At 40.8% G+C, this 24873-nt stretch overlaps 1 protein-coding gene across 1 annotated transcript; it reads right to left on the reverse strand.

The window, feature by feature from the left end:
• Window positions 1–20838: 20838 nt before the first annotated feature.
• On the reverse strand, window positions 20839–22890 carry cunh11orf65 (chromosome unknown C11orf65 homolog). Its single transcript, XM_026305678.1, has 8 exons — window positions 22853–22890; window positions 22479–22653; window positions 22297–22389; window positions 22170–22223; window positions 21859–22068; window positions 21445–21575; window positions 21016–21147; window positions 20839–20857 (listed from the first exon to the last, which is right to left on the reverse strand). Exons 1-8 carry the CDS (start codon window positions 22888–22890, stop codon window positions 20839–20841), a joined length of 852 nt encoding a protein of 283 aa, XP_026161463.1.
• Between the last annotated feature and the right edge of the window lie 1983 nt (window positions 22891–24873).

Raw genomic sequence — 24873 nt, forward strand, 5'->3', positions numbered from 1 at the left:
AAAGAATTTCAGACATGTTAGAGCAGCCCATCACCCAATTAGGCCAACCATGTTCTCCTGCTAACTCAGACCTAGACATCCAGAGGACTGAAAAGGGAGCAGGACCGGATAAGAGACACACTGACATTGTGCAGACTCAAGACACTGTTTTTTACATCTCAGATGTGGCCGGTCTGCCAAAAGGTCCTAAATTAGTCCCAGAGAAAGTGTGTAACAATATAGAAACAGAGACAAAGGTCCAGTCCCACACTTCAGATTATGAGAGTTCAGATGAAATTAAACAGGGAGATTTAAAAAAAGTCTGTCAAATGGAAATTAATGGTACAGAAAGTTATTTCATTGTACAGCATGAAGACCAGAGCAGAACTGAGGGAGAGCCAAAGGATCTAATGAAGATCTACAACTCAGATCTGGTGTTTGAAACCTCAGTGGATAGCTCAGAGGGTGAAACTGGAGAAACAGATATCTTTTTCAAACAGCTGGACACTGAAGAGCAAGTTTTTTGGGCTGAACCAATCGAGGTTTCTAACCCAACCCATATTGTTGAAGAATCAGGCAGCTTTGAAGCCTCAGATGACAGTCCTGGGAGTCCTCTGTTAGCTACAGGTCCAGTTGGTGTAAATTCCTCCATGAGCACCACGGTGCCTTTGTCATCCTCAGCATCAACAGGTATTGACCTGACCTCTGGAAATGCAACTACCTCCTCTTTGTCTCTGGCTCCAATCCTGTCCCTGTCCCTGTGCCGGTCCACAAGCCCAGACCTTATGCCATCAAGCCACTCAGTTTCTGTTCAGATGTCTTCATCTCCGTCTTCTCATATTGTTCATCGGAAGGATGTTCCCTACATGTCTAACTCAAAATCTACCCTGCTTCCTACTATACTCCCTTTGGATACCTCCACTCCGTTCCGAGCTGTCCAGTCATGGACGGACTTGCAGATTCAACAAAACACTCTAATCAAGACGTTATCACATGGGGTTCCTCATACTGTCCCAAACAAAATGACGGTATCAGCCAGTGCCTCAGAAATGATTCCAAGGCCAAGACTGATATTTTCTTCAACTCCATCGTTTTCTCTGCTGTCTAATGATTGTTTCCCTGTGATGGCAAAAAATTACCAGACTGTGTCCGTCCCTGTGAAGCCTGATATGGACATGCAGGTGGACAGGACTGTGAATGAAGATGAGCAGAGGCATTGGAGGAGGAATCAGACTATGGTTTGCTGCTGCTCCTGTCACCATCAGTGTACCTGTTGTACTCAGAAGAGCTACAAGCAACACACTCGGGCAAACATTCCTGTGAGTAATAGCACACTCTGTAGTATGCACTAACTTTTGAAACATATTTAAAAAAAAAAAACAGACCTCACCTAATAAATTGCCATAAGCAGTTTGCCACTGAGACCATAGATGTGGTTTAGCAGGGCCCTACCTGCTGTTCAGCTCAAAAGGCCACTGTGACATGGAAAACCTTTGTTGTTGTGGTCATAGTAATATGAAACTCTTAAATATACCGAGGGTCACAGGGATTGGCTGGAGCTGATCCAGCTCTCTTTGGGTGAAAAGCAGGGGTACACCCTGGACAGGTCACCAGTCCATCACAGGGCCACATAGAGACAGACAACCTCTCACACTCCCACTCACTCCTATGGGCAATTTAGAGTCACCAATCAACCTGACATACAGGACATTTTTTTTTGGACTGTGGGAGGAAACCGGAGTACCTGGAGAACAACCCAAGCAAGCAGAGGGAGAACATGCAAACTCCACACAGAAAGGCCCCTGATGGGTTTCAAACCAGGAACCTTCTTGCTGTGAAGTGTACATTAACAGTGTTTTAACAGTGTTAACCACTAATCCACTGCGCCGCCCCTAAAAGCAGATCAGATTAGCATAAAGTTTACTTTAAAGCTTTTCCCAATGGACTACAGGAAGTGGACTTTGACAGTTTCTATTATGTGGATGTGGCTGAGCGGTAACTCTTCCACTTATGTTCTCCACAGTTCTCTCTAGATGAGCTGGAGGAGATGTCTGTCTGTCTGCAACAGTTCCAGTCTGTGCTCAGCAGCTTGGAGGAGCAGCTCTCTGAAGATCAGGCTTCAGTTTACAGTGCTCTCTCTGAGCAGGACAGGTACTTTGACATTTACAGACTGCAGGTTACACTTATTGATGTCACATGCTGATGTCTGTAGTTTATAGTGCTTTATGTGGCCTTTTTGTCCCCCTTGGGCCGTGTCCATTTCACGTTACTAACATCTGTGTTCCTTGTCAAAGTTGACAGATGTGATACAGCAATAATAATATAAAATATTAAAATACATACATTTTGAACATGTCATTAAGTTTTGAACTTAGAGCTGGAGCTTGTAGTTTTTAGCTGGATAGACACAACTAATTTCTGAGAAAAGTATAGATTATTGTAACCACAGAAAATATCTAGCCACAGGACCACATTGTCTCCATCTACACAGATGATATGTCTGTGTAGATGGACTGTGGTCTGATGAATACCCAAAGTCTTTGAGATTACTCTGTATGCCTTACCAGCTACATGCACATCAACAACTCTTGATCTTAGGTGTTCTGAGATCTCATTGTTTTGCAAGCCATGGCTCAAATCAGCTCATTCAGCTCATGCTGCTTGTGCACCTGACCAGTCAAGGCACTGGCTGCCCAAACTGCTGGGGGTTTCTTCCTCTCCACTGTTGCCAAGTGCTGCTCATTAGGGATTTGTTGGTGTTTTGAAGGTTATGAGAGGAGCAAAATAGGTGGACTGTATGGGTGCATGGCCGTATGAAGGTAGTGTCACCCTGGAGTGTCGATAAGAATACTGCTGAAGTGATACTTCTCCGAATCCTTTATTGAGCTCCAAATAGTACACAGATGTGGGTATGTAGGTGGGTGTGGTCTACAAAACAAATGAACAATACACATTAGTATACAATATTGCCACCCACACTGTCTATTACAGATGTAATCATACCAATAAACTTAACATCGGGACTAAACATGGAGGGTCTAACAAGACCGCCATCTACAGGCAAACAACATCCTTACAGTTAAGGAACTGCACTAAGGCACATAACATGCATCGTCACTTCTCAGCTAACAATACTATAATGTCACAAACATCTGTAGGATACATCCAACCGTTCACACGAGTGACATTAATATTAACGACGTAACAATGTCACCACACAGACTGCATGCAAATCTCTTGTATTAGTTCCCCAACACAAGTTACGTAGCAGCGTTATGTAACCGCGAGCCACATGGTCGCGTTGTTAATCGTTCATAACACAATATGAACTTCGGAACTTACTGTTTGGTAATGACGCACACCACACTCAAGGTTCCAGCCAAACAGACAGGATACAGCAAGCAAAAAAGGAATCAACTGAACAGTACAAATTGACCACAACCAATTTAAGATTATCTTCATTCAGGGTAACTGCGCTCCTAGGCTCAGCATGGGCAGGCTGCAGCGCAGTGCGCATGCGCGGAGCTCCCCCCTACGCCTGTTGACTTTCTAACAGTTGGGTTTCTATGTAAAGTGCCTTGAGATGATTTAATGCTATACAAACCAAACTAAATTGAATGGCCCACTGACATTGTTTGAGTGTGTTTATAAATCATTCACACACCTTTATCTGAACTGGACGTCCACTTACTAAGTAGGAAAGACACCTTGGTCACACAGGACCGTTCATTAGCTCTTTCATCTTCTGCCCTTTGGGTGCTGATACAGGGCACCACATGCAAAGAGGAAGACCTTCAAAGGCTGCATGCAAGCACCTTAGAGGGCACTGTGTTGTTTTTTATCCAAGGAGAACAAGGGAGGCTGTTCCGCCACAGAGGGATGGATTATTCTGATCATATGATCATATGATTCAGTTGACTTGCTTTTGACAAGAGAGTTACAGGTTTAAAGAAGAGGCCTACCGGTTCAGCACCTTCCTTCTCAGCACTTGGACATTCCTTGTCACTTGTCCCTCAGAAATAAAATAGACAATTCCACTAAAAACCAGCACCTAAAGGTTTTACATTAGTTCCACTGACATAACCAAGTCTATAGATGATTTTATATGCCTCTTGTTTTTTTAAACTCAGCTGTGAACATCAACAGTAAGCTGAAAGAAGACATCTGAGATTTGACATCAGTTATGTAAGACTAAAGATAAACCCATATATCTCACACATGCTGCATGTTTAAGGTTTGGGTATGTCTCCAGATAAAGAACACAAGTCAATGTAAAGTGGCTGCATGGAATGAAAACACATTTGTGTGTATCTCTGTGCATAGGGAGAAGGTTCGTGACATTGAGGCGCTAAGGAGAGCAGTGAAACAAGAGACTATGGAGCTGGAGATGCAACTGAATGAACTGGTCCCTCACTATGATGACAACTTAAAAATGGTAACACAGTCACATACTTACACCTTTTATAAAACGTGTCCGTTGGTTATCCACCAACCATGTTCCTGAAAATAGTCTTGGTTGGAGTGGGGGAGGTGATTAATTAACTGATTAGTTTGGTTTGGTTTAAAACTCTAAAGATCTAATTAAATCAGCTTGTTTTGATGTAGTTAGTGCTTTAATATTTATATTAATTTTCTGTAGAGTTATTCTAGTTTATCTCACCCTGATTTTTTTTGTCAATTCAAGTTTAATTCAAAAGAATCCAAGCAAAAATTTAAATCTAATAAATTTGAGTTTCATACCTTAATTCTAATTTCCTTTAATAAATTAAATCTTTTATTATAATGCTTCTTTAGGAGATTATTCTCCCCTTAGATTGGGACCTCACTCTTCCATATCAATACCAAGATTCTCAGAAAACCTCTGGCAGACCACCACGCATCTGGAAACTAACAACAATCTCTAAAAGTAGCATAGACACTAAATAATATTTCCATCAGAGACAGGGAAAACAATTTTCCAAGTCCACTTTTTACCCAAGATAACAAAAGAAAGGGCTGAACTAAAACTGAAGATCCTGGGTGCGACTGTATGGTCGGGAAGGACCTACATTCGGGCACCCTCAGGTCAAGGGTCGGGGCTAGCAACTAGCTTATATGACCCACCTGGTTGCCCTGTGACCCCTATGTAGCTTGTCCTCACTGGGGAGGATATGAAATTCTGGGCTCCCCTATTATCCTCACTAGTCTAGTCGTGAATATCTGTCTCCCCAGCAGCATGCCCTCTCTTACGAGTCTGTTGTGAGGCTGACAGGAGCCAAAGGAACTCACAAACCTGCCTGTAACTACAACTCAAAAACCCTACAGAAAATCCTAGAAGACCCTATCAGCTATAGGCATTTCTTAAAATAAGAACTTTCTTAAATTAAGGAAAAGGGTGTAATTTTCGATCCAAAACCTGTATGAGGTGTGTCTGTGTGAGCCTAAACCTCATCAGTGTGTGTGCTGTGGTGTGAGTAATGTATCAGATCACCTTAAGGTCTGAGTCTTCTTTTGAAGGTCCTTGTGTAATTTTTGGCTCTCTCTCAGAAGGAAAACTTACACATGTATTAAGAGTCAGTTAATCAGTCAGAATATACTGAGTTTAGGTTTTACAAAAACATCCACTCACTATGTGCATCAAGGCGCAGCCAAATCTGGCTGTGTTCACTGTTACCTCATGTGGTTTGAATACAGTCTGAAAAGTTTCCAGGATATTTTAGACTTGAACTTAAAGCCTCAATTCAACAGAAGCTTAAAACCACAATACCTGATCTGTTAAAACTTTTCTATTCAGCTGTTTCTCTTTTCCTCAGTAAATATTCAGAGATTTTTACTCATCATTCAACTTGTGATGATGATGATGAAAGTGATGATGTGCATCTTTACACCTTAAGGGTGTAAAAAAATAATTACGCTCTGTGCTCAGGATAACGTTTAAATGAACAAAGACACTTCTTACACCTTAAGGGTGTAAAGATGCACATCATCACTTTAATTCCACCTCTGTCAACACTTTCAATTAGGAGCATTATTTCCTATAGAAAAAAATTGGGAAAATACCCAATACTCTTCACTACTTTCCTCCACCATCAGCCTTAACCCTTCATTCTGTTGTAAAAGGACCAGGGTTCCCCAGTTCTCTGTGGGATTATAAGACAGAAATTGACAGGTGCCATAAAGCTGAGGGTTGGGTCAGACTCTAGTGTTACTCAGTAAGAACACAAACTTTTATTTCTGATCCGTAACTCCCGCATTCGCCATTCACGCAGGCACAACAACAACTGATTAACTTCTTTCCCTCCTACACTGGCCACATCCGGTGCTATCAAAATAAAAGTTCTAGCTTCCTTCTAATACACAATAAAAGATATTTGACTAACTGAACACATATAGAACAGAACAGCATACTGTAAGTTAACATCCAGATCAAACAGTATGAGGCTGAAAACAACAAAAACTATTCATTTAACTTTCATTTTTCATATTTGTTTTTGGAAATAAAAATATATCAATATTTGTAAACATTACAAATATACCAAGGAACGGGAATCAGCACAGCTGAAGACAGACACTGAGATTCAAAGGTTGAAACAACACTGGTCTCCAAATTTTGGGAAACTATCGCCCTCTGAGATAAAATGTGCTGATTCTTCCATATTATGATTAGATGAATTGGAAAACAGGTTATACAGATGCTGGTTGGCTAAAGTTTTCAAGGTATTTGACAATAAAAATTTATAATTATCTATACACAGGCCAATATGTTTGCCTAAAATGGAGGGGGTTGTCTGATGATCATGATGCCTCGTACCTTCTCAACAAAGTACAGTAGAACAATAAAAATGGTGCCACATGAAAGTTTATAAATGTATCTTCACTGTGGCACCAAATATTATTACCTGACTGTCATTTATTGGTTTTTGATTAGCAAATGTTTTGGTGTTTATTTTCATGAAGAACTGGTCCAGGTCTGCGTGTGTATCCACTTTGCTTTCCAGTTTTGACTCCAGTTTTGTTTAACAGTTGTTAAACTATATGGAAGATTAGAAACATGTAATGAACAATACAAGATAATACACAATTACTTTATAACCAAATAGATGTTTCCATATTTGTGTGTCAAAAGCCCAAATGTAAGAACACAGGTACTCATTAAAGGCTGCTGTCCTGGTCCTACCTAGTCCTAACACAACCAGTTCTGCTTTGCAGAGGCCACTTCTCTTTTTGGCATATCAGTATTAAAACTATCATTTTGAGCATGTATCTTAACTGTTGGGTACCCGGGAGATGAACTGTATGTCCAGATATATCACCAAAGATCGTCAGACAAATTTGAATAAAGTCTAACAAATTGTATATTTAATAAAAGCTTAAAGTGAAGTATAGTTGTTAAACGTAGGTTGTGTGTTAACTGTAATGCCTGTTGTTACAGTGGTCAACCACTAGAGGGGGTTGATAGTCTTGACTTAGAGTTATCCTTAACAAGAAGAAGAAGAGACGCAGATACAAGATGGAGGTTGTTCCCTGCCAGTGTTAGATACTGTTAAGAGATATGGTATTAACTGGAGGTGACAAGTAAAGTTATACAACTGAATTGGGCTATCGGAGTCTTTGTGGGGTTAAGATACTACAAAAGTCTCACGATTCAAATGGTATAAATTTAGGATTGAATGATCACAGCGACTACGGTTTGTTAATATTTAACAATAGTACAAATACACTACGCTGGTTCTTACCTTTTAGGTCGCGTTACTTCATACGTGTACTTAAACATGGAGTGTCGCATATCGTTTTGTTCGTTAGAATCCATAGAACAAAGAGCACCCATGTTTTAGTCCAAAAGACGTATTATTATACAGTAAATCCATAAAACCATCATCCTCCTCATAAAAAGCTGTAATCCGGGTTGTTTTACTGTTGATTTCGCTGTTTATTCAATAAAGATAAAGATTGACATACCAAGCTTCTGTGAATCACATGAGGCCTCAATCAAACGTGTTTGTTACGTTTCACAGCGTAACTAACCCTAAAACCAATAGAATTCGCATCCTCAGAGCAAATCCCAGTCAGGGGGATAGACCAAATTCTATTGACAGTAGAATCAGCCAGTCGCATTTTTTGGCAATGATGACTGACGCAGCTTGTAGCCAATGATGAGACCTTTTCAGCGGTATATGACTTGTTATGTTTGATGATGCATCAGTGGGCTTTAAATGGCCCTCACCGCTACTGTATGTTGCTTTGACAACGCTGGGCAAGCAGCGTTCGAAGCAAGAGGGGGAGGGGAGTCATATTTCATGTTTTACAGCGCGCCGATAGTAAACTGGAAAGCTTTTGGTTCAAACGACACCATGTTCGTCAAAATAACTCTTAAAATGGAAGAACAACAGCTAGTTTAATTTGGGTATGTGTTTTTCAGCCGTGTGGGGCACCTAAGAGGTTATTAATAGTTTGTGAAGCCGTGGGTCCAACCCACCCACAGTTTGGTCAGTTTTCATGAAAAACCAATAAATGCATGGACAGTTACATTTTTGGTATCATTTATAATAATCGATGTGGCACCATTCTCATTGCTGTATCACATTTTGCAGAAACGTTAAGCTGGGTACACACTAGACGGTTTTAAAAATTTAAACATTTTTAGAACGTGGGAGACCACAGACATAAGTACAGTTTCTGCTGATTTTTAATATTACAATCTTTGGACCGCACACACTAGAGGACCTAGCCAGACCGGAACACCACACACCTACCGATTGTAGTTATTCCACAGATACGAGATTTCACAAACACTCGCGGGATCAATCGTGACTACGTGACACACGTCTGTTCATTGTGGACTCTATTGTGGTAACGTTATCTCCTGCATAATAGTTAAAAAGACGCACATGTTGTTGGTAGAATTATAACATATAACAACAAGCCTGTCTGCAATGTCCGCTTTAGTTTAGATTTGTCATGATGTTTGTGAGACCTTCAGGTACACGATATCCGGTTGGTGACGTTGTTCGGACTGCTCTCTTTCTCGTTGGCTATTGGGGGCATTCAGTTGGAGCCTCCCCGAGCAGTAATCATGACACGTTTGATATTTACGATTGAGGCCCCGACCCGATCAGGAGCAGTAAAATAATCTTGTTGACACCACAGATTGCAGGACTGTTTAGACAGGTGGGCTGCCCTGCAGCCTTAGCAGTGTGTGTGTGAGACCCGGTTCTGGTCAGACTGAGTTACTTTCATTTCCGAGCCATGTATCAAGGACCACAACCGTCATGGAAATAGTAATTCTTTACGTGTGTTTGGTTGGACAGTAAAAATAACAATTTAGAAATGATCCTGTTATAAAAATACAATCAAATCTGTGTGTAATTTAATGGGCAATTAAAATATAAATTTACTAACGAAATATTAATGGCTCAATAAATGCTTTAGATTAAAAAGTATTAATTCCCCATCTAACTGGAATTTCAGAATCAATTTAAAAATGCAATATTTAAATAAACTGAATTCACAAAGTGTTTTAATAATATGTTTTCCTCAGCCATTTCATAGTAGTTTCTTCGTTTTTTCATTTAATATTAAGTGTCTCTGACAAATATTCCGACACGTGATTGCAGATGAGTGTTGCTGTTAGAGACTTATTGCACTGTTTTACATTTAGTGCACTGGGGTTGTTTCCTGTAATCTGTGGTCCAGAAAAACAGGGACTAAGTTTTCATCAGTGGGATGGCGTGGAGAAAGAAACTGTCCTTGTATCTGCTTGTTTTGGCATGCAGTGTTCTGTAGCACCACCCATCATCTTGAATGAGACTGAAAACTTCTGTGTTATCTGTGAGCAAAGGTCTATGGGGAGTCAAGCAGGATGTAATGCAGGGCCATGTTGATTCCACCGACTTGTTTGCCCTGTAGACAAACTGCAGGGGGTCTAGCAATGGGTCTCCGATGTCCTTCAGGTTGTCAGTCCGTCAAAGGACTTCATGACCACATATATCAGGGTGACAGGTTTGTAGTCATTCAGTCCAGTGGGGGAGGGCTTTTTAGGAACTGGGATGATTGTGGATGGTCTGAAGCAGGAAGGGACTTCACACAGCTCCAGTGATGTGTTGAAGATATGTGTGAAGATGGGAAAATTCTTCAGACAAGAGGAGTCACACCATGTGGGGCTGGTGCTTCCCTGATCTCCTCTCTCTCCAAGACAACATAAACATCCTCTTCACAGATGGCCATTGGTGAGAGAGGAGGAGGCTGTAAGGGGAGCAGGAGCTGGTGAAGTGTTTGAATTGGAGGGGATAAGGGATCTGAGATGGTTCTCAAATTTACAGTAATTTACAGTCACTTATTGGTTCTCCACAGCACAGGGCCATGGTAGAGACTTATTTAGCATGTTCATGACAGCTGGTGCTTTTGTACGAATGAACATTTGACCCAAAATGAAAACACAAAATGAAGCATATGAGGCCTTACGAGGATGTGGGTCTGATTGTGGTTACTTTTCAAATGCTATGTCAGACCTATGTCTGGAGAGAAGAAAGGTGGATATCTTGTGTGTTCAGGAGATCAGGTGGAAAGGTAGCAAGGCCTATAGATTAGGAGCAGGGTTCAAGCTGTTTTATCATGGTGTGGATGGAAAGAGGAATGGAGTAGGAGTTATCCTGAAGGAGGATTTTGTTAGGAATGTTCTTGAGGTGAGGTGAGAGTGTCAGATAGGGTGATGAGTCTGAAGCTGGAAGTTGAAGGTGTGGTGTTGAATGTTGTCAGTGGTTATGTCCCACAGGTAGGATGTGAGTGAGAAGAGAAGGAGAAATTCTGGAGGGAGATGGATGAGGTGATTCAGGGTATCCCTAGTGGTGAGAGAGTGGTGATTGGAGAAGACTTCAACGGACATGTTGGTGAGGGGAACAGAGGTGACGAGGAAGTGATGGGTAAGTTTGGTATGCAGGACAGGAATGCAGAAGGACAGATGGTGGTAGACTATGCAAAAAGGATGGAAATGGCTGCAGTGAACACACCTCCAGAAAAGGGAGGAGCATAGGGTGACATATAAGAGTGGAGGCAGGAGCACACAAGTTGATTACATCTTGTGCAGACGTTCCAACCTGAAAGAGATCAGTGACTGCAAAGTAGTGGCTGGGGAGAGTGTAGCCAGACAGCATAGCATGGTGGTGTGTAGGATGACTCTGGTGGTGAGGAAGATGAAGAGGACAAGGGCAGAGCAGAGGACCAAGTGGTGGAAGTTGAAAAAGGAAGAGTGTTGTGTGGCTTTCAGGGAGGAGCTGAAACAGGCTCTGGGATGTCAGGAGGTTCTTCCAGATGACTGAACAGCTACAGCTAAAGTGATCAGGGAGACAGGTAGGAGGGTACTTGGTGTATCATCTGGAAAGAGGAAAGCAGATAAGGAGACTTGGTGGTGGACTGAGGAAGTTCAGGAGTGTGTTAAGAGGAAAAGGTTAGCTAAGAAGAAGTGGGACACTGAGAGGACAGAAGAGAACAGACATGAGTACAGGGAGATGCAGCGTAAGGTGAAGGTAGAGCTGGTGTTAACACATGTTCTTTTATCGGAAAAAGCAGAGGAGAAGACTTCCTTCAAATATATGCCTTTTATTTGAAATTCCAAAAAGCTTGTACAAGAACCCCCTCTGATGTTTGCAGATGACATTGTCATCTGTAGTGAGAGCAGGGAGCAGGTTGAGGAAACTCTAAAGAGGTGGAGGTTTGCTCTGGAAAGGAGAGGAATGAAGGTTAGCCGCAGTAAAACAGAGTACATGTGTGTAAATGAGAGTGACTCAAGTAGAACGGTGAGGTTACAGGGAGTAGAGGTGAAGAAGGTGGAGGATTTTAAGTACCTAGGGTCAACAGTCCAGAACAATGGAGAGTGTGGAAAAGAAGTGAAGAGACGTGTGCAAGCAGGTTGGAACGGGTGGAGGAAAGTGTCAGGTGTGATGTGTGACAAAAGAGTGTCAGCAAGAATGAAAGGAAAGGTGTACAAGAGACCAGCAATGTTGTCTGGTTTAGAGACAGTGGCACTGAGAAAAAGATAGGAGGTTCAATCTGGGAGTGACGAGGATGGATAGGATCAGGAATGAGTACATTAGAGGGACAGCTCATGTTAGATGTTTTGGAGAAAAAGGCAGGGAAGTCAGATTGAGATGGTTTGGACATGTTCAGAGGAGGGACAGTGAATATATTGGTAAAAGGATGCTGAGGAGGACATGAGGATTGTTGGTGTGGGTGAGGAGGATACAGAGGATAGGGTAAAATGGAGGCAGATGATTCGCTGTGGTGACCCCTGAAGGGAGCAGCCAAAAGGAGAAGAAGAAGATGTCAGAGCTATGTCTCCTGCAATACTGCAACTGTTAGTAAATCACTACACCTCCTATCACTGTCATGTCACTGAAAAACGTTTTCAGGGAACATGCTTTTTATTGTCCAATGACATCTTGTATTTTTATTTCTGAGACACTTGTGGTCCTCCAACAACAAACAATTAGTTAAAATCAGATATTTTACTGTGTATCTGCACTACGTTACTTGCCAAGATGTTCGTTTCATTGACAAGATGAGTTTTACTAATGGTACCTGTTTCAGATTTGTCTTGCTGTCTGCTGTATACATTCTTTGATTCTGACTCTTTTTTTAAATAGAAGATGCACAGACTGTTGAATGAACAGTCTCTACTCTGCTCCCAGCTCAGAATCCTTCCATCACATCATCAAGCCCCTACAGGCCAGTAGGTGCTGTCTGCTGCCCTGGACTGCTCCAGCTCACATGCACTTTGAACATGTTGCATCCTGGACTAGCTGAAATGTTTACACAGCATGTATGTTATAAAATGTGTAGAGGAACATTTCTTTTAGATCATTTTCAAGCTAAACACAACAACATCTGTGTTATTCTAATAGATTTGGCTAACCTGACATTATACTAATTTCTATCACTGAACATGTTAAAATACTAATGTAATCTTATGCATTGAATTACACATGAAAATGATCCTTTTAGGAACAGGTGGACAACATATTCACCAACCTTGAGACCTAGAAAATCAAAGGTAGGAAGTTCCTCCCTTAGAAAATTTTGAGCTACATTGTTTCCTGCAAAAGAATTTAAAAAATAGAATGAAAGAATGAAATTAATGAAATAAATAACATTTTCATTTAAAGTACTTTTAATTTTATTCTTATTGAATAAAGAGAATACAAAATAATTAAACTCTGACATAAATTGTCAGTTTTCTTTTATATGGACCATACATAATCCAATTCAGTCTCAAGTAGACCACTAAAGCTACTGCATTTAATATAAGAGCCATAACATAGCCTGAAAATAACAAGAAAGAAGAAATAACAATTAATCAAACTGATGATAAACAGCCTAAGATATGTTAAGTGTCTGTTCAATGATGTTCATCCTATGAGCTAAGTATGAACAGTGCTCATGCAAGAAGGTGTCGCTGTATTGTTGTCTGGCTGGAAACAATACTCTTATGGGCACATCAAAATACGTATGTATTGATGTTAAGTTTCAGGTTTTAATGTCCATACTGCACATCGACATGATGCTACACACTTGTCCGTATGTCAGTTTATAGGAAGCTGATTCCCAGCAGCTGATGCCAGTCAACCAGTACATTTAAGTAAATATCATGGAGTTTATCAAGTTATTTTTCAGAACTAAGAGGAAAGATGAAATGTTAATTGTGATACTGATTATATTTAGAGAGGTGAAGTAAGCACCTCTAAGTAATTGTAGACTTTTATTGTGAAAGCCTGAACATAATCATTTTGACAGTGGTGTGAGGTGCAAGGCACACATGACCTTGTAGTACATGATGGTGTTTGTTTAATTGAATGGATATTTAATAAAATGAAGACATTCCTAAAATTCAGTTTTCACTTTGCCATGATGTGGCTCTGAGTGGAGATTCATGAGAAAAACAAAATGAATTTAAACACTTGGAGCATCAGGCTGAAAAAAGTGAAGGGTTCTGAATCCAGTTTCACTGAAACATGAGACAAAATACCAAACCAGTGAAGTCCAACCAGTGCTGAGCAACGGTGAAATCCTCTCCTGTCCAACAACTTCAGACATCTGTCAGATGGGATATACAGCTGGGACAGAAACCTGGACTGTGGAGGTGGTGATGGGCTCAGACTGGATCTGAAATAAGAACCAAATAAAATAAGGTCAGAAGGGGGTCATTTGGAAAGGCATGCTTCAGAAATACTTAATAATTACCATGGAGATGATTTAAGTTAAAAGACTTTTGTACAGTATCTTAATAATTCTACATTGGATAGATATTCAGTGTTCCCATACTTACTGTATGTATGAAATACAACTAAAGTACAAAAGCAGATTTATAGTGGAGCTTCCACTGTATTAAGTGCCACTTAAGTGGTTTCATTTTAACACAACTTCAAGTATAATGAAATTTAACATTTAAAAAGTTTACTCAATGTACTTTGCTGTCCTGGTGAGTCAGGCTTTAGCTAATATTGTTTGGTCCAGTCCAACAACTTATTCAGTTCAGAAAAGATGGAGACATCCTGTGAGTAATGGTATTAACTTTAACAGAAAAATGACAATAAATGACTCAATAACCACTACCAGCAACAATTAGCCAGGTTCTACTTCCACCTCCGTCTACGTCACATCACGTGGTGCAGTTTGGGGTAAGACGGTTTAAGTTGCCACTGTTTATCATTTCTGCCAATTTGTCCTGTCAAACTAACATTTCTCCAAGGCGGATTAATTATGGATTTTGAAAAAATCAAAACCTATCATATGTTACCACACCCAGGAACACACACACTGTGTACTTTAAATAAGTATACTGAAATATAGCTCAAGTTAAATGGAGGCATAGTATCATATTTTGAAGAGAATTACACCATCTCCACTAAAAACACAAACCATTAACAGACTTTTGAAAAATATAACTAAATATACTTCAAAATATGTTTAAAGTAAAGTGCACTTTTAAGAAATCTGCTAAATGACTAATGAAGTAATGATATCATTTCAATATACTTTGCAAACTTTACTTTGAATCTGCTTTTTTTGTATCAGTAACTCTTTGACTAATCTTCTACTTTTGAGACTCACCAAAAATGTACTTTTACTACGTTTCAACACAAGCACAAATACATTTGGTAAATTGTGTGAACACACTTTATATGCTAAAAGTAGAATTGAAGTCTAGTTTCTGGGTAAGTGAATCACTTCCTATTGCAAGCGTGTCGTGCTGTGTGTGTTGTATAGTTCGTCTACAGATTAGCAACAGACTAGCTTTAGTCTAACACTCTTAAAAACTAACTAAACTTTCTAAATAATTCATTAACTGCTACATTCCGGTACTAGTCAAGTACATTTCTATTTTTACTGGTATTTATTGCTATTTCCTGACTTAGCGTTCGTTAGCCTACCAGTTAGCTTAGCTTAGCACATGTCTTCTCCCCCTCTCTCTCTCTTTCCTGCTCGGTGTGCCATATGTTTAGTTATTCCTCTACCTGCTTTAGTGATAATGATACTTGTAATAAGTGTAAGGTTCTGCTAGCTTTGAGGATCACTGATTTGGAAGCGCGGCTCCGCACCTTTGAAGCCAGCTAGCCTAGCCCCGTTAGCTGGTGTGGAGCCACCGAGCTCAGGGTCTGTTAGCGGTCCAAGGCAAGCTCCGGAGCAGCCGGGAGGATTAGTCTGGGTGACGGTCAGACGGAGACATACTCCTAAGCAGAAGCCCACGGCTCATTACCTGTCTGTTAACGTTTCTAATAGATTTTCCCCGCTCAGCGACAGACCCGCTGAAAAACCAACTCTGATAATTGGAGATTCCATAGTCAGAAACGTGAAGCTAGAGACACCAGCGACCATACTCAAATGTTTCCTGGGGCCAGAGCGAGCGACACTGAGTCAAATTTGAAGCTGCTGGCTAAGGCTAATCGTAAAAATGGAAAAATTGTTATTCACATCGGCAGCAATGACACCCGATTACACCAATCAGAGGTCACTAAAATTAAAGTTGAGTCAGTGTGTAACTGCCAAGTTAATGTCGGACTCCATCATTTTCTTTGGACCCCTCTCCAATTCAATTCAATTCAATTCAATTTTATTTGTATAGCGCCAAATCACAATACAAATCATCTCAAGGCACTTTACAAAAACTAAAACTAAAAACCCAACAATTCCCTTATGAGCAAGCACTTGGCGACAGTGGAGAGGAAAAAAACTCCCTTTAACGGAAGAAAAAAACCTCCAGCAGAACCGGGCTCAGTTTGGGCGGCCATCTGCCTCGACCGGTTGGGGTGAGTGGATAGAGCAGAGAGAAAAGAACAGCAACAATAAACAACAAATAGACACTGCAAGTTGGTGGGGCCAGTAACTGCACATCAGCGATAAACAGCTCCAGGACCAGGGACACCTGCGGAAGGTACAGAGAGAACAGAGAGAGAGGGAGAGAGCACAAACTAGGGGAGAGAGAGAGCACAAAGTTAATAACATTCAATGGTGGAATATACATGAGGTGGGAGAGAAGAGGGGAAGGGAAAGGGGGGTTAGGGTAGGGGAGCTCAGTGCACCGATGGTCCTCGGGCAGTCTAGGCCTATAGCAGCATAACTAACTAAGGGATGGTTCAGGGTTGCCTGAAGCCAGCCCTAACTATATGCTTTGTCAAAGAGGAAGGTTTTAAGTCTAGCCTTAAAAGTACAGAGAGTGTCTGCCTCCTGAACCCAGGCTGAGAGCTGGTTCCACAGGAGAGGAGCTTGATAGCTAAAGGCTCTGCCTCCCATTCTGCTTTTGAGAACTCTGGGAACCACAAGTAGGCCTGCACTCTGAGAGCGAAGTGGTCTATTGGGATAATATGGTACTATGAGGTCTTTAAGGTATGAAGGAGCTTGATTATGAAGGGATTTGTATGTGAGAAGAAGGATTTTAAATTCTATTCTATATTTTACAGGGAGCCAATGAAGAGAAGCCAATATAGGAGAAATATGATCTCTCTTGCTACTTCCTGTCAGGACTCTGGCTGCGGCATTCTGGATTAATTGGAGGCTTTTTATTAAGATGTTAGGACATCCAGATAGTAATGAGTTACAGTAATCTAGCCTTGAGGAAACAAATGCATGGACTAGTTTTTCTGCATCATTTTGAGACAGGATGTTCCTAATTTTGGAAATGTTGCGCAGGTGAAAGAATGCAGTTCTAGAAATTTGTTTTATGTGTGAGTTAAAGGACATGTCCTGGTCAAAAATAACTCCAAGGTTTTTTACAGTAGTGCTGGAGGCCAGGGCTATGCCATCTAGAGTAGCTATAATTTTAGAAAAGTTATTTCTGAGATTTTTAGGCCCAAATATAATGACTTCTGTTTTCTCTGAGTTTAAAAGTAAAAAGTTACTGGTCATCCAGGCCTTTATTTCAGTTAGACAGGCTTGAAGTCTGGTTAACTGGTTTGTGTTAACAGGTTTAATAGATAGATATAACTGAGTGTCATCCGCATAGCAGTGGTAATTAATAGAGTGCTTCCTAATGATATATCCTAAAGGAAGCATGTACAGGGTGAACAGAATCGGTCCTAGCACAGAACCTTGTGGAACTCCATAACTAACTTTTGTTCATGTGGAAGGTTCATCATGGACATGAACAAACTGGAATCTGTCCGATAAATAGGATTGGAACCAATTTAATGCTGTTCCTCTGATACCAATCACATGCTCCAGTCTCTGTAATAAGATGTTGTGGTCAATGGTGTCGAATGCTGCACTAAGGTCTAGGAGGACAAGTATCGAAACAAGTCCATTATCTGAGGCTAAGAGAAGATCGTTGGTAACTTTCAACAGTGCTGTTTCTGTACTATGATGTGCTCTAAATCCTGATTGGAAATCTTCAAATAGTTCATTCCTGTGTAAGTGGTCTGATAGCTGCTTAGCAACAGCTTTTTCTAGGATTTTAGAAATAAATGGCAGGTTGGATATTGGTCTATAATTAGCCAAGACTCCTGGATCAAGACTAGGCTTTTTGAGTAAAGGTTTGATTACTGCAGTCTTAAAGGCCTGTGGTACGTAGCCTGATACTAGAGATAAATTTACCAAGTCCAATAAAGATGAGTTCATTAATGGCAGGGTGCCTTTAAGCAGTCTAGTCGGGATGGGGTCCAAGAGACCAAGAGATTTCGATGAACCAACTACTGATGTAAATTCAGAGAGATCTATGGGAGAGAAGCAGTCTAAACATAACTGAGGTCCTACAGATGATTCAAGAGCTACTGTAGTAAAAGATTCATTTATTGCAGGTATAGGAAGCATCTGCTGAATTTTATCTCTAATAGTTGTGATTTTATTTGTAAAGAAACTCATAAATTCATCACTGCTGAGAGCTAAGGGAACACTGGGCTCAACGGAGCTGTGACTCTCCAATCTGACCAGCGATGACATGTTTAGCCGCATGTTGTTGTTCCGTCGCTGGCTGTCTAGGTGGTGACAAGCAAACGATGTGGGCTTCATAGACAATTGGGCCACTTCCTGGGGAAAACCTGGTCTGGTACCGAGCGACGGCATCCATCCCACTTTGAATGGTGCGGCTCTCATCTCTAGAAATCTGGCCAAGTTTATTAGCCAACCTAAAGCCTGATAATCCAGAGTGGGGACCGGGACGCAGAGACTCAGTCTAAAACGCCTCTCTGCAGTTTCCTTAGAGCCGTTGCCCCCCTCAAACCACATAGAGATTGTGTTTGTCCCTCGAACATATAAATCAAATAAATCAGATATTAACAAAAGAGGAGTTATTCATAAAAACCTAATAAAAATTAAGACCATTCCTCTTATCGAACACAAACACAGTCAGATGTGGATTATTAAATATCAGGTCTCTTTCATTTAAATCTCTGTTAGTAAATGATTTGATAACTGATCACCAAATTGACTTACTCTGTCTCACTGAAACCTGGCTACAGCAGGATGAATATGGCAGTCTGAAGGAATCAACCCCCCCAGTCATAAAAATTGTCATGTTCCTCGAAGCACAGGTCGAGGTGGAGGAGTAGCCGCAATCTTCTACTCAAACCTATTATTAAACTATCATCCTCAGAACAATTATAACTCATTTGAGAGCCTCACTCTGAGCCTCTCACATCCAAACTGGAAAACACAAAAACCAGTTCTACTTGTCATTGTGTATCGTCCACCTGTCCCTTACTCAGAGTTTTTAACTGAATTTCCAGACTTCCTGTCTGATCTAGTGCTTAGATCAGATAAAGTCATTATAGTGGGAGATTTTAACATTCATGTAGATGTTGAAAATAACAGCCTCAGCATTGCATTTAATTCTATATTAGATTCAATAGGTTTCATTCAAAATGTTAATAAACCCACCCACTGTTTCAATCACACCCTTGATCTTGTTCTGATTTATGGCATCGAAATTGAACATTTAATAGTTTTTCCCCCAAAGTCCTGTTTTGTCAGATCATTCTTTAATAACTTTTGAATTTAAGATGATGGATCATGCAGCGTTTGGAAGAAAATTCCACTACAGCAGATGTTTATCTGACTACGCTGTTAATAAATTTAAGAAAATGATTCCATATTTATTTACATCTCTCCCATGTGCCAACACAGTGGAGGGCAGCTGCCTCAATCCCACTCCCTACCAAACTGATCATATTGTTGACAGCGCTGTAGCCTCACTGCGTGAAACGCTTGATACTGTGGCCCCTCTGAAAAAGAAGTTAGTGAATCAGAGGAGATTAGCCCCATGGTATAATTTACATATTCATATCTTAAAGCAGGCATCACAAAGGCTGGAAAGGAAGTGGGGTTCCACAAATTTAGAGGAATTTTATCTCGCCTGGAAAAACAGTCTATTAACATATAAAAAAAACTCTCCGTAAATCCAGAACTGTATACTATTCATCACTAATATAGGAAAATAAGAACAGTGCCAGGTTTCTTTTCAGCACTGTAGCCAGGCTGACAAAAAGTCACAGCTCTGTTGAGCCCAGTGTTCCCCTGAATTTGAGTTTCTTTACAAATAAAATCACAACTATTAGATATAAAATTCAGCAGATGCTTCCTATACCTGCAATAAATGAATCTTCTACTACAGTAGCTGTTGAATCATCTGTAAGACCTCAGGTATGTTTAGCTTCTTGTTTCTTGAATCATCTGATCATCAGGTGAAATCTTGGGATTTAATAACAAATATGATGATTTCATGTCAGTGAAGTTAATTTCACTCAGACACTGATCAATACTCAAAATCCTCATTGATTAGATTCTGCAATAAAATAATGTGTTCTTACATAAATGATCATAAGACAACAAAGGTGGTCAGATTTTATAATCTGAAACTGATGCATCTGCAGTGACTTGACTGCACAAATGTTTCCCATCTTTGGAAATGAGAAATCTAATTGTGTGGCTTTGTGTCAGAGATACAGTAGTGTTCCTCTGTTCAAACCTGCTGTCAACAACAGTTCAAATGGATGGAGCTGCACAATTAGCACATTAAGACTGGGATGGTTTTAACCAATCATTTTATTCTGTTGGAATCAGGAAAACAGTTGAATCAGTTAAATTTAGTGATAATTCTATTATGGGCTGATTGAAAAGACAAGATTACAGCTTTATGATGGTAACTCAGAGTTCTTGGCACTGGCGATGGTCGACTGCAGGCAATATCAAAAATGACAAGGTGTTGCTGTACACTGGGATTATTGTGTGTGGATCATTGTTACTTCAATATGTTGGACATTTGGGCTTAACTTCCTGAGGACAATCAGCCAGCCCTCTTTCCAAAAACATCCCTGTGCAACTAGACTGGAAAAATAGATGCATCTTGTAAAGGAAAGTGTGTGATTGATTAGATTTTGATATAATGTCCTTTTAAATGTTCTAGACGTTCTGTGTTTTCCTGCAGTAACACCAAGGTGCAGTATGGAAGGTTTGGTGCAGGTGCATAATGCTGAGCACACTTGGAAAATCCTTTCTGAGCATAAGTGTGCAACATAGATGAAAAAATAATACAGTGATCCCAGAGCCCAATGAGCAGAGCGCTCAGTGTACAAGTACAGTTCATACACAAAGTGTCTGCCAGCATCAGTGCAGTGAGTCAAGGCTGAACTACTCCCAATGAGTTGTATGGCTTCCTGTATGGTTGTATGAGCTGGAGTCAGCAGCAGGCAGTACACACTACAGTCAGTCCTGAGGGAAAACAGGCCCTAGTCAGTCTCCTTGTTGCGCTGCTGAAAAGCTCAACGTCCAGTCTGACATTTCAGCAGCATTTAAAGACGACCTGCTGTCATTTGTACTTTGGAAACATAAAATGGTGAGTAAGAGGAAGAAAGTAAAAGATGTTTTCTCTGGTAGACTTTAGAGTGCTGCAGCTGAACTGGAGTCAGTGAAACTTTCCAAAATATCTGATGAATATATTGATTCATTGATTTTCACACAGGACTAATGGACTCTGAACTTTGACAGCCCACATCTACTACAACTCACATCTGCTTCAGCCATTCAGTGTTCCTCTTCTTCCTCCACCTGCCTACATCCTGCTGCCGCTGCAGCTTGGAATAGTGAAAGTCCATTGTTTTGTTTGCACCAAGCTCTATGATCTCAGCCATGGAAACCAGCTATTAGAAAGAAGCAACACAAACACAGTCATTATAACGGGCTTCCTGCTGCAATCCACAGTCTAAGAGCTTTATGTTTTAGCCTATACACTGTTCTCCACAAACTGTACATCAAACTATCTGCTAGGACAAAGCAAAAAGCTTCTTAATGGCTGTTTGAACCCTGTTTTTATCAAGTGTTAGAAAACACTGGTCTTCACTGAGGTGGTTTGTATAGGTTCTCTGTCTCTCTGCATTAACGTCAGTTTAAAACTTTCAGAAGACAAACTGACATGTTCTTCACCTTACAACAGAACAGCCTCCAGCTGTTGTTCTCCACACGCCGGTACCATCCTGATCGGTCTTCCTGGATGACAGGCCAGCCACTGTTGGTCTGGGGGGCCACAGGCTTCTTCAGGCCTGGCTGGGTGTAGTCCTTTGGGCTGCTAGCACACATGTCTGCAATGGGCCGGTACTTGAAGATCTTGTAATAAATGTTGGGAGGAAAGTTGATCTGAAGACAAAGGTCCAAACAGGATGTTAGGTATGTCAGCTAGGTGCTGTTATTAAATTCACAGAGATATTAAGGGATTTGAGAAAACTTCCTGACTTTACCCCTCCAAGTCGAAATCTGATGAAGACCCCAGCAGCAGCATCCAGCAGCTCTGCCTGCCACAGGACAATTTTACCTCAGCATTTCTTTTCTCACTTTGTATTTCACTGTCATGAAGATCATTGTTACCTCTCGAGGATTGACAGTTTTCAGGACTGACTGTGGATCTCGCTGGTTGAAATGGCTGATCAGCTTTTTGAAATACTTGAAGACCTCTCTACACTGGAGTGGGTAGAAAAAAAGCTGCATCTGCATGTGCCAGTCGACAAAAAAATTTTATATGTAGAATATTAGCAGGCAGGAGTATTCACCACATATCTTTCCCAGGCCTTCTGAATTGTTCTAGCTGCAATCTGCTGCAGGGTCTCCTGCTGAGGTTCCCTCTGGAGCTCCTGCTGAGGGTCCTGCTGAGGTTCCTGCTGGAGCTCCTGCTGAGGGTCCTGCGGTGGTTCCTGCTGGAGCTCTGCTGGACCCTTTTTCTCCAAGCTGGAGGGCACAGAAAAAAAAAGGAAGAGGGCTAAGCAAAAGAAATGAACTGGACTTTTTTATTGTTAATGTTAGTGTATTTTTTAATATTGTCTTTCGTAAGTGCAGTGTTTTTATTCCAATAACTACATTTACTCAAACACTATTTAAGTACAGTGCTGAGGATTGTACTTGCACTTTAATGAAACCTTCTTCATACCTGTTCTTCACTACATCTTGGTACTTTTTCCTCAACATGTAACAGCTCTAGCTACTAGCTACAGATTGTTGATGGACATACATCATTTTAGAAAATGTGACCATTGGTCATAGATGGATCTGTTCTAGCAGCAGTATTAACATTTCAATAACACAATATTAAATATTGGATCACATTAAGGTCTGAGTCCCAGCATGTTGTCAAATGAATGAAACTAGTGGTTCCTCAGTTTTCTGTAGTTCACCAGAGTCAACATGGAAACTGAGTTTCCAACATATTAAAATAACAAAGATCCACACCCAATCCCAGTTTACAGCAAAGCCTGACCACAGGGCTTTGTTTTTACTGCAGTTTCTAAGTACATATTCATTATAGTTTGGGCTACAATCTGGTCTGTGCATGGACGTAGTAGTGTAAGCTGAGCGCCACCTACAGGCATGATAGCGTAACACATGCTGAGCGGCAGGACAAATGATGGAACAGTCATAGTGACAGTGGAAAATTGGAAGGTGTGAAACTTTGGACACACAAAGTGTTGTCTGCTTAGCAGCTGCTGTATCATTCTCTGGTCATTTGCCTCAACTTCAGTTTTCACCACATTTGAATCATGTGTATGGTATGGTATCTTCTGTTCATCTTCATGAATCCTTCAATCTTTAATCTACTGTCCCTGTGATGTTATTCCAGCTCGATCACTCTGAGATTTTCTTAAACTTAATTTATTACTTACTTCATTGTTTGGGCTGGTCTTATCTCTGGGTTTGTCCAGACTGATTTCAAACATGTGGCAGTGTCACCCATTCTTAAGAAGCCCAGTCTGAGACCCACTTTTCAAATTCCATTCTCAGCCAAAATCTTGGAAAACATAGTTTTTAAGCCATTAGTGAGCCACTTTCATCTGATTGAATAAATCAATCACTATCTGTTTTCCAGGCCAGAAGGTAACCATTAAGGTTTGAGGTATGTTGGTTTGAGACTGGCTGGTCCTGAGAGGACTGACTGGTCAGCATCTGTCATCATCATCATCCCAGGAGAGCAGTCTCATCTCAACAGGCCCTTGCTCATTTCTTGCTGCCTCTTCTGTCTCTCTGCTGCTTTTCTATGTGCTAGCTCACAAACGCCATCAAGAAATTGTGAGGACAAAGCAAAGGCTGAGAGAGCTATATTGATGGATTTACAAGTACAGTCCACCATTGCAACCTGTGCCAGCTTCACGATAAGAAAGCTAGAACGACACATGCACCACTGACTCCAGTCCAGTATCCAGCAGGTCCTTGGCTGAAACTTAGCATGGATTTGGTGCGTCCTTTTGAGATAGGTCCTGTTAGCCGCAGATATGTCATTACATCAATTGACTATTACTCAAAATGGTCAGAAGTGGCATTCATATCTAACGTGACAGCATTGACTATTATGAGCTTTCTGACATCAGTCTTCAGCCAAAAGGGGAATCCACTGGAGATTGTTACTGACAACCAACCACAGTTTCTCTCTTCAGAGTTTAAAAAATTCCTGCAAGAGAGAAATGTCAAGCACATTCACACCTCCATATACCATCCTGAAGGAAATGGAGCAGTTGAGCATTGGAATAAGGTACTGAAGGATGCTATTCTGACTGCACAGAGAAAGAGTTCCATGGACTTCCTTTGTGGTAGAATTCCTGAAAACGTACAGAGGTACACCTCACGCCACTAGAGGAACTTCTCCTTTTGAGCTTGTGTTCGGAGGAAAAATGAGAACAAAGTTGTCAATTCATGCCATGCAACATAACCCCTGCTACTAAAAACTGAGAACAAAAGTAAAGAAGAAATAGAAAAAAATGAAAGCATCCCTGGATACAAAATGTAAAGAAAAAATTCCAAAGCTAAGAGAAGGGGATTGTGTACGTGTGAGGAAACCGGCACATACTAGGAAAGGAACCTCAAAAAATCAGCAACTCTATGCAGATTATCAGGAGAAGAGGAAAAATATAGCTATGAACTGAATGATGGACGAATATGGGACGTGTCTCACCTGGCACC

This window comes from Mastacembelus armatus, unplaced genomic scaffold, assembly GCF_900324485.2.
Source record: "Mastacembelus armatus unplaced genomic scaffold, fMasArm1.2, whole genome shotgun sequence".
NCBI classification, from domain to species: Eukaryota; Metazoa; Chordata; class Actinopteri; order Synbranchiformes; family Mastacembelidae; genus Mastacembelus; species Mastacembelus armatus.